The sequence below is a fragment of the Sycon ciliatum genome, chromosome 4 (assembly GCF_964019385.1).
Source record: "Sycon ciliatum chromosome 4, ocSycCili1.1, whole genome shotgun sequence".
Taxonomy (NCBI): Eukaryota; Metazoa; Porifera; class Calcarea; order Leucosolenida; family Sycettidae; genus Sycon; species Sycon ciliatum.
The window spans coordinates 12307690-12318949 of NC_088646.1; the positions used below are offsets into that span (position 1 = coordinate 12307690).

The 11260-nt window shown below is 47.0% G+C and overlaps 1 protein-coding gene across 1 annotated transcript in view; it reads right to left on the reverse strand.

Moving 5' to 3' along the window:
- The window catches only part of LOC135814526 (importin-11-like), a 42802-nt gene extending 31578 nt beyond the window's left edge, over positions 1-11224 (reverse strand). Inside the window, exons 1-9 of the mRNA XM_065327652.1 lie at positions 10791-11224; positions 9805-9905; positions 7947-8046; positions 2740-2829; positions 1903-2016; positions 1367-1474; positions 1018-1069; positions 740-798; positions 327-375 (exon numbers count right to left, since the gene is read on the reverse strand). Of these exons, the coding sequence (XP_065183724.1) occupies positions 327-375; positions 740-798; positions 1018-1069; positions 1367-1474; positions 1903-2016; positions 2740-2829; positions 7947-8046; positions 9805-9905; positions 10791-10913 (796 nt within the window). The 5' untranslated portion in view covers positions 10914-11224. The remainder of the gene's footprint in view (positions 1-326; positions 376-739; positions 799-1017; positions 1070-1366; positions 1475-1902; positions 2017-2739; positions 2830-7946; positions 8047-9804; positions 9906-10790) is intronic.
- Positions 11225-11260: the final 36 nt, after the last annotated feature.

Sequence of the window (11260 nt, forward strand, 5' to 3'; positions counted from 1 at the left end):
ACTGCCAATGCGGACAAAGCAAGAACTGAAGTCAGGAACAGTGGACTTCGGAGAACAATGAGCGTGTGAGAGTTTGTTGGGAACAGAGCATGCGCCTTCTGTGTTAACATATTTTTGCGCGTGCGCAAAAAATCATTGAAAGCCAGTCCACACGGATTCTCCGTGCCGAAAAATCGTGTGGAGCACGCCTGGAAAAAATCCGTAGCGCCCACACAGATTTTGGCACGGAAAATCGTACCCCGGAACCTCTCTACTAGCATAGTAGCACAGCACAAAGTTTGTAGTCAACTACTGTAGTCATGAACATGTACAGATAATATACATACGCGCTGCTAGTAGTTGGTCGATCGTCGTGAGCAGCCGCTGCATGAATTCCTATATAGATGACAACACATGTACGCGCAAAACATAACACATGAGAGCACAGGACAACAGTGTGAGCACATGTACACTGAGACATCAACGTTTCCAGCCACTGTGAACTTGTGTACCAAGACATCAAACACATACACTCATACATACACACTCATACATATACAAGCATTTCAAAGTGAATTTAACAGCACTTTAAGAATATTACGGATTTCAGTCGACTACTGCCCAGACAATACAATCACTAACTACCTTGGAAACATGAACCTATGGAGATGGGGGGGGGGGGGGGGGGGGGGGAGAGGGAAGGAGATTGAGAGATGGAGAAATTGATTGTTTGACTATCAAACTGTCAATGTAAACTAACCGGCATTGCTTGGACATCACCGAAGTTGGCAAATGCATGCACAGCAAACTGTCGCAACACTATGGGGACAGGCAAACAGACAAATAGACACAGTAAGACACAATCCAGCAAAGCTGTAAGCACCGCAAGAAGACGATAAGCTTGTCACGACATGTGCCGAAAAGACCTCACCCAGGAAGAGCTTCCGCTTCCACCTCCCCCCCCCCCCCCCCCCCCCCCCCACACACACACAACATCACCATCCTATTCTCAGCACCAATCAATAACAGTAAACTCACTTCTTAGGGACAGTGTGCCAAGTTCCAGAGAAGACGCACAGTTGTCTTCAACCTAAGTGTGCAAAACAAGACACAGCAACATAGCACACATGAGCGGCCAGTTGCATTCCGCAAAGCATAGACCAGCCGTCACAAACACAAACTTACATACACTCAGGCAAGCAACAGAGACAGAGTCACTGAGTGGTGAAGGGATAGCTTAAGGACAAACAGCTTGCCAGGCTTGCAGCCACATCCCTTTCAGGGTTCACACAAAGGCCTCTAGACATCTGTCGGGAGAGCATTTTTAAACAATAACATTGTACATGCGCTTCAAAGAAGTATAATAATGCATGCATTGAGACCGTACCCCGTTAGTTACTGATTGTTGTGCTGTTGTAGATTGTAATGCTGATACAAACAAGTTTACTTGCTGAGACCACAGCCCCAGAGCAAACGGGAACAGCTCACCAGCAATCTAGAACACACAGGCATCGGTTGTTTTCAGAAAGCGCGCACACGCACACGCACACACACACACACACACGCACATAGACACATACATACACATGCACATATGTACATAAACACACACACACACACACGTGTGCAAGCATGCGCGCACATGCACGCGCACACACACACACACACACACATGTACACACACATGCACTAGCACACACAGATAAAAAAAAAACAGGGGATCAGCGCAAATGACTAAGTCTAGCACACAAATATTGAGCAGGAAAGAGATACATGTACTGAAGTACTTGGAAGTAGCAGGATAGCTGAACCACTGCTGAACCACCAGACCAAGACAGTAGCAGGATAGCTGAACCACCAGACCAAGACAGTAGCAGGATAGCTGAACCACCAGACCAAGACAGACATATCCCTGCTACTCACAGTCTCAAAGAGATCACGGTGGGACCGAAGCCTCCAAGACGCCATGGACTTAATGACGTGCTTCAGTGTCATGATGGACCGGTGCAGGATTAAGCCTGATGAGCCTTTTACGAGCTATGGCAACAAGCACAGCAACATTGAATACCAATGAGCGAACAAGTTACAGCATTGTTTTAGATCAAAGTATAGCAATGTAAAAGGAGTAGAAATTGTACTTTTGTCCTCGCAAAATTGAGCCAAACTCCGCCCTGTGCCTACCCGAATGCAAGCTCAACTATTTCTTGATACTATTTCCCCTGGCTCCTGACAGCTTTCTGGCCCGCATAGGCCAAGCAGAGGAGATACAATACTGGAACAACATGCTGTAGAGCAACTGAGAACAAATACAGTCCATGGAGAGCTGAGTGGTGGCATTCCTATGCATGCGCAAACCTCAGTCTGACTGGGTTGAACACAAACCGTGATTTTTGGAGAGCTGAACATAACCAGGACCCTAATACGCTTTATTGTTTATTCAACATCTCCTGGCTCGTCGTAAGACTGCCAATATCTATGAGAAGTTGGGTGGTAGCCAACCACGCCGAACTAAATAATAAGGAGAGAAACAACAGAGAGTACTGCAAGGAAAGGCATGACGAAAATGGTGAGATTATTTAGGACGAAGAAGCTGAAGCTTGAACTCCTCTTGCACACAAGATCTCTCATTCTGACACTGCCAGCCAGTACACATACCCGTACTAAAATCATGAGCAAAATGTAGTGCACAATAGTTCCCGGTACTGCACAACCGTTCCAGGTATGCCAGTCAAAACAGCACAATGTTCAGTGCACATGTACCTGGATAAGATGCGGCAGAAGTTGCGGCCATTGTTTGGGAGTATCCAGACGAAACACCTTGGCAATCAGCACAGCCAGCTGCACTGCAAGCTATGGACAAAAACAGAGAGAAATCACACACACATACACACACACACACACACACACACACACACACACACACACACACACACACACACACACACATCCCAACATATTCAAAAACGGCATGACAAGTTAAACAGGCTGCTGAGAAGTGCCTCCACCCTCTGGCTTGAAAAACAAAACAAAAAAGTATAGAGGTTATGCGAAAGGATCACGTGCAGGCGGCGTGTAGGCGGCCAAAGCGGCCGCGCTCCGCAGGGGTGGCAAAAGAGATGAAAAGTTCAAAAGAAGTACATGTGCCTGGAATAATTTCACGAAGGAAATTTCCTGTATCGCTGTTACGTTCCTCTTCTGTTCTTTACAAAGGACTATTGTACGAACGCTGAATCAGTGGCCATGACTTCTCCCAAGTTTTCAAAAGTGTATGACGAGTTAGATGACTCCAGCAAATGCCGGTACCGTGAAAAGCTCGAGCGCGTTTCACCAGACTCGAGTGATCCTTACCTGCCCAGAAGTATTTTTTTAGAGGAAGATAAATTTCCACTTGTGGACTATCCCGATATTTACAATTTCTTGGTCAACGCGCCCAGCCCCTACACCAAGGAGCAGCTCAAGGCCTACAAGAGCTTGGAAGGCTACAAATACCTTGTCAGTGGCTGGGTCGGCGATGTTCGTGCGTTTCCAGCGTCCGAATCTGACACATGTGACAGCAAGTTTGTCATCGCCAAAGTCCGCCATTCCCAGTCAGTTTCCGGCACCCATCTGCAACCCTGGATTGCTGCGCAAAACGACGGTAGCGTGATTTGTGCACACTGCACCTGCATGGCTGGTCTTGGTGAGTCTTGTTCTCACGTTGCTGCACTGTTGTTCAGCCTGTATTCTAGAACGCAGCTGATTCAGAACACAGGAAGCACTTCATTGCCGTGCCAATGGTCAACTCCTTCAATGAAGGAGGTGGAGTATGCCAGGATTCGTGACATAAACTTCACTGCACCCGACACTAAACAGCATGGGAGCAAGCGCCGTAGGTCGGAGGAGAAGGTCCCTGCTGATATTAAGCAACCCTCCAGTGCTGAGCTGGGTGAAATATATGGAAATTTATGTCAAGCCGGTAAACCGTCATTGCTCTCCCTTGTTCCCGAGTTCTGCGATAGGTACGTACCTTCCAAGCCGGAGGGATATCCACCCATTTTGGATTTATTGTACGAACCAGACATGCTGGATGCTAGTTTTGGGGACCTGCTCGTTCGTTGCGAGGCAGTATTTCCAGCGGTCTGTGTTTCAGAGGAGGAAGCACGCGCTGTGGAACAGGCTACGCGGAACCAGGCAGATTCCAAGGCCTGGTTTGAATTTCGCGCCGGCCGGATCACAGCTTCAAAGTTGAAGTCTGCTGTTCGTACGGATATTAGCCAGCCCTCTGCGTCCTTAGTCCGCTCTGTGTGTTACCCTGAGGCACACAAGTTTCGTAGCAAAGCCACACAATGGGGATGTGATCACGAGCAGAAGGCAATTGACAACTATAGTGAACATGCCAGTGCAACACATCAGAAGGTTGAAGTACTGCCCAGTGGCTTTGTAATTCATCCGGACTATCCATATCTTGGCGCTACTCCCGACTCCCTTGTGCAGTGCTCCTGCTGTGGCAACGGCGTGGTGGAAGTGAAGTGCCCGTACGGGTGCCGAGACAGTAGCCTGCATGATGCTGCCGATTCAGGGAAGTTCTGTCTAGTAAAGTCCGGCGGAGCACTCCATCTTAAGCAAGACCACATGTACTACTACCAAGTACAGCTACAGATGCTGGTGTGTAAGGTGCAGTACTGTGACTTTGTTGTGTGGAATGAAGGTCAGCTGTTTGTGGAGCGTATCTGTGCAGACACAGATTTCATCCGTGAAGCGGTAGCAGGTGCCAAGAAATTCTTCCAGTGTGCTGTTCTCCCAGAGCTTGTTGGGAAATGGTTCACTAAGACGTTCTCCACTCTTCCTGCCGATGCGTCTTCAGCGGCTACATCAGCCTCGGAACCACTTGGTGCTGCCAGTACAACATCTACTGCGGATCAAGAACGCCCTCCGGAGTTTTGCTACTGCAAGTCTGTGAAGGCTGGCGAGGTACTGCGATGTTCCAACAACGATTGCAGTATTCGTTTGTTCCACATGGCTTGTTTGCAGCTGAAGAGTAAGCCAAAGCGCAAGAACTGGACCTGCCCGGAGTGTCGCAAGATTAAATCTGCCACTAAATAATGATATGCATGTACAATTACAGTGGTAGCGACTTCGGCGACAAGTTTATAGGAATGTTGGTCGCTAAGTACAACGTTCGTCAGCCTACTCAAGCTCAACTGCATGAGGGGTGAATTCCCCGAAACACTGTGTATTGAGCAGGGAGTGGTGCTTTCTTGCAGGTTTGCCGGAAGGAGGGCTCGAGGGACTTCTTCTCTGCTCTAGATGGCAGTTGTGAGTCAGTCAAGTGTCTGGATGGAAGTCGTGAGTTTGTCAAGTTTCTGAATGGCAGTCGTGAGTCAGTCAAATGTCCAGTCAAGGCGGCAGAAAAGCTCGACCTCTAGTATGGGGTGCAACCAACTTTCCATGTACATAGTCATTTTTGTCGTAGCATTTGTAAATCCAAGTCTCAAGCATTTGAGAAGTGATCCTGCTATTCTGGTATTTCTAGAGTTGCATTTTCAACTTGTTCTGCTGTGCCTTCCACGGTACTTGCTGTTGCACTTGCCACGTGTGTGCATACAATCGGTGGCTGGGCTTTCACAACGATTTCCGTTACCTTTCTTGTATTTCTTTGCTTGCATGTATCTCTGAAGGACCATAATGCTGATTCGTATTTGTGGGTCCCAGGACATGCGTGAAGACCACTCACTGCTTATGCATGTGAACAGAGGAACTCCATCATTACACATCAAACACTTCGCTCTTTACGTCTCTTCCGGGTGATGTTGGCATAAGTTGAGTTGTTCTTTGGTGCTGGGCATACTACATAAAATTATTCTGATGGTACATCGCGCACTACCCAGCACCCTAAGTTGGGTTTCAGGGCTATTCATAATTATTATATTGTGTTGTCCCTATTTGGACCAGGAGTCATTATATTGATGCAACAAGAAACGGAGGCATGTCGTGAGTGATGATAGAAGCCAGTATTATTACTATTATTATAAGTCTGTTGGCGTTGCCATGACCAAGCAAGCTTGGCTAGCCAGACAAAAGAAACTAGAAACAAGCGAGGTCAATGAGGTGAACACATGCGCATGCAACTGCAGAATAGGTAAAACAGAAATATAATTGCCGGTATATCCAGACAGTCCAAAAAGCACAAAGGGTTAATAATAAATTTGAATAATAATATAATAATAATATAGCAATCATTACAGCTGACAAAGCGGCATGATGTAATTTACTCGAAAGGTACGACGGACTCACAACAGTTGCACAGAGCACAGCAGACGGTGACAACCTTGTCAATGAATGCACATGATGTAGCTTTATCGTCATGCATGAGGAAAGCAATGGGCAAAGTGCCAGAGAGGATCGTGTATTTCTGGCGAAGCATTCCAATCACTCGCTCCACATGGATACGGACGCGTGACACTTGTCGAGCACTGTCCAATTTCAGCCTGGAGAGTTGCTTCTTCCCCTTCGTAAATGGGGGCATCACCAACTCTGCGCAGAACATGCCAACGCTGTCTTCAACAGTGAAACCACGGTCAGCCAGCACCTGGTCACCCGGATTTAGGTGACTAAGCAGACCGCAGTGCTCTGTGATGAACTTGTCTGAGGCTCTCCCGCCCCATGCATGCGAAATAAATGTAATGACACCTTGTGGCGCTACGCCAATCAAAAACTTTGCAGTGTTATGGCTTTTATAGTGAGAGTACGTTTGAGCTCTTGCCATCAGATCAGAAGGTCGTTCACAAAAAACTTCAAAGCAGTCAATAATGACAGCACAGCCCGGGAAATGCTTACGAAATTCAAGTGGCAGAGTTTTGCGTAGTTCGTCCCTTTCCGGCCATTTGACAAGTGGTCCCAGCATCACATGCATCACCCGGATCCAGCGCTGGAAAATCCGGCACACGGTCGACTGGTGAATGCCGAATCTGTACGCCAAGTCTTGGTCCCGACAATTCAGCCGAAGCTTCATGAGAACAATCAAGAACTGCTGGAAGAGAGAGAGCGTGTGGCGGTGGTGCTGTGGAACTCTCTTCCTCACGTGTTCAAATATGCCCATCATGGTCCCAAAAGACTGCAAACCAGTGTAGAAGAGCACCTTCGCGTTGTCTTTCTCAAACGACTCGATTGACAAGGTGTCACCTTGTCCTGGAGCGTGTGGCATCCGTTTGCTTTCCAGGACCAAACAGTTGTTTGTCTCCTCCAGCCGCGTCAAGTGCTCCATATCCATGTCAGTCTGCGATGAGACACTGGAGACTGCTACAGGATCAGACTCTACCTCTGCACCATAGGCACCAGGCAAATCTGCCATTGCCTCTGTGAAGTCATTCCCGGAGGCGTCCACTTTCACTGGTGTCTGCGTCTTGCTCTCCTCGAACGTCAGCTTCCGCTTCGCTCGGCGTTCATATGCCACCAAATCCCTCTCCGCTTTACGCTTTACAGGAGTCCTGACATGTTCAAAAAGTTTCGGAACGTAAGCGGGAGATAGTGGATCGTTGCTCTTCTCTGCGCCTACGAAATGGTCTGAACAGATCCTGCTACTGTCAGTTGGCTTCCAATTCTCTCGTCTCATAGCCGCAACCCATAGTTTGCGCCGCTCGTCCGCTACAGGAAACTTGTAAAACTTCACAGCCGTTCCAGGATCGGCACGATTGCTACATCCGACGGCTGCACAACTCTTCGGCATGTTGAAGGCTAAAAACTTCAGCAAGCGAGACACCAGCGGAAATAAAGTGAGGAACGATATGTCGACAACCAACAACAAATTTTACTTTTCCTCTCAAAGACTAGTAAAAAATAGTTCAAGCAGAAACGACTTCATTTTGCCACCCCTGCCACTCGCAGCCGCCTTGGCGCTCCTCGTGACGTCATTCGCATAACCTCTATAAGAGCTCCAAGTGCCTGGTCCCAGTGGTGAGCCGGCCGATCAAACTGACCAAATGACTAACCGTGTTCACAGGCTCATCAAACATAGTCAGCATCTCATCACGCAGCTTGTCCTTCTCCTCCGGTGTAATGGACACGTTGTTGATGCCATCTCCTTCTTGACTACAGAGAACACACCGCAGCACAGCAACACAGATGGAAATGCCAAGGTGTACGTCAAGTGCATGTACCACTACACTATCTGAGATTCTCGAGGGTGGATTGTGATCATCACAGCGTGTGTACATGAGCACAGATGTCTCCCTAGTGGTATAGTTTTACCTTACGTCGGAAGTGCTCAATAGGAAACTACTGGATAAGCCAGTCAGAGAAACCACTGCACCCAAGCCATTACCAACACTCTAAAACAAAATTACACAAATACATCGCCTGAAGATTGGCCACTTTTACCCCATGTCGGAAATGTTCAATAAGAAATTACAGAATAAACGAGTCAGGGGAACCACTGCACCCAAGCCAATACCAACATCCTAATGCATAACTTGCACAAACACATGTACATTGTCTGATAATTGGTCTAATCCCATGAAACTGGGAGTTCCAACAAATCTTTAGTCTTCCGTCATTGTGAACTTGGGTCGTTGGCTGCTCTTCATGTGCTGATTACTTTCCCAAGCCAGGCGCAACTTTGCTTTGTGTTGTCAGACATAGCAACATGCATGCAGTGGAGATAGAAAGCTGCAACACCATACTCCATTCGTCAGCATACAGTACAGGGACTAATTTACTTCAAAAAAATTGCATAGCAATAATTGCTACACACCCCGACGTTTGCCTAGCAACGCAACAATTTTGCATAGCAGTTTTTTTCCGTCGACAATGCAGTCTTCAGTGCACTTCCATTTATACCGTCAACGAACGCCGTGCTGTAATTCCTCAAACCACGAAGCGAGGACGCCTTCTCCCTGCACATCTTGCAAAATATCTTGGTCACAGCTCCGCCACTCGACTCTGCGCGATTCCATTCTTTTTTGGGATCAAATTCAGCAATCCACTTGTCCACAGTACCTTGCTTCACAGACATGCCGGCAGTGAAGAGGCTTCATCAATAAGGCTAGCAGAATTTTACAAAGATAAGTCCTGAACGGTCGAGATGCCTACTGCTAGTGAAGCAACGCGGTCTATATCTCAAAATCAGGTGAAGTACTTGTCGACACTCGCCTCGTGCTTCCTGGGCTGCACTTCAAGTAAGTAATTAGTTAGTTAGTTTCCAAGTGCACGTGCTGCGGTGCGCATGCGGAGATAGTGTGACATATGGCCATGGTCCCGCGGCCCGCGCGTGCGTATGGTGTAAAATCTACCTGCAGTGCAGGCTGGACAACCACACACACACAGTCTAATCTAGTCACAGTGCATGGCGCGCCATCTCGTGGCGCCAAACCAGCCACACACACTGTAAAGCTACACATGTGCATGCGCTACGCGTGCACTACAAGTCTATGTCCAGGGCCATACTTAGCTGTATGTTGTGTCGCAGTTTACCGCGACTCACTACGAACTTCGAATCGCAGACACTGTGTTTTGCGTCGCAAACTGCGATGCGATACCGGTTAAATTAGTCCCTGCAGTACACTATAATGTGTACTACTTCGAAGTACTACTAGTGCCACTGTACTGTTCAGTCTCTTGCAACACGCTAGTATTCACACTATGTTTCCCTGATGGCATAGTTTGATTGTTTACTAGTACTACGATTTACTTCCTGAAGACACCTAGAAAAGGTTTCTTCATCCCAGGAAAATAAGTGGATGCATTAGCGAATACTGAACAGTACAGTAACAGACTCTGAAAGGGTGGAGAATACTTCAAGTAATAACACTTGACCTGGTACAAAGATCAGTTACTGAAACATGAACGTACAACACCACCCGTTGCCTCCAGCGCCGATCAATGCCGTTCTTCAGGTAGAGAATGGCCATCCACCTGACGTTGACCGCGACATCACGGTTCTTGAACACGGCCTGAGCAAGACGCACATAGATCAGTTCCAGTAGTACCAGCACTAAGTATAATGTACTTGTGGAAATACTGCACATATCATACACATACGTACAATGTACTTGTGGAAATACTGCACATATCATACACATATGTATGTTACACGGCAACAAGGTTGCCAACTTCATTACTCGGTCAATGGGAGGTATGCATCTAAGATGGTCGTCACCTTTTTGCGGGGCAAGTTACCCCATACTTGGCAGGTACAACCCGTTATAGTACATTTATGTGTATGACCTCACAAAGTTCATGACCTTTTATGCAGAGTTGGTATGACAGTGTGTACGGTTGTAGTGGACTTGCCCGGCAAAGCCTAATGGCGGGAAATTGATGCATATGATGATACGATTGATGCAAACATTTCCAAAACTTTTCGGCCCATCCTAAGAATCACGTTCACGTGACAGTCTGTCAGGCCGACTATTTCACATCATTTGAAACTTCACTACCCTCAGCTCAAGACTCAAGTCGAAAATAATTAGGCTACATGTCAAAGTAGTTGTTGCTGCACGCTTCTCATTGTATTGAGCTGACGTTGCGCTAGAACAAACGTACCACATCCCACACTTGCGGTGACAAACAGCTACTAGTGCCTTCATTCCCTTTCTGATATAAATGCCGATAACTAATTATGTATACATGTATTGGATTTCCTGTATTCACAAGTTCAAATAGTTTGAATGGCATGCATGCATTTGAACTTTGGCAGGAACATGTACAGATGGCAGCGATTTTAGTCAGTTGTATCTATGAGCTCAGCATGGCTTGTTCTAATACAGAGGCAATAAAACAATCAATTCAGAAATTTGGTGAGAAGCAAGGGGTTCCTACAAGCACTTGCAACATACCCATAGTATTGTGTAAAATCCAGGCAACTCAGACTCCCAAGCATTCAGCTGCTGCTCAGCTGGTTTTAGCTCATCAGGATTCTGGCTGGTGGCCTGGGCCAATGTGATCAGTACAGCGTCCATGCCAGCAATTAAATCTGATGGAGAAGAGTCCTATCACGAGAAAAGGAAGCACCGGTAACTAACTACATTTACATGGGCACATTATGGGAAGTGTATAACTTGACACAGTCAGAAACCGTCCGGCCTACAAATGTCCTAAATGTGAAAAAAAGGTCAACAAATTGACATGAGACAGCTAGGAAGGGATACACAGCGCAGACAAGCACTACGACAGTTCTACTTTCGCAGAATTCTGTTTGCAGGTAAGGGCACAATTGCCTTGTTGAGGCTATATCGATAACAACATGAATTATGTGAACAATCTGTCTGTTTCAAAGTCCACACGCCATTTTCATGCGAAAAGATTA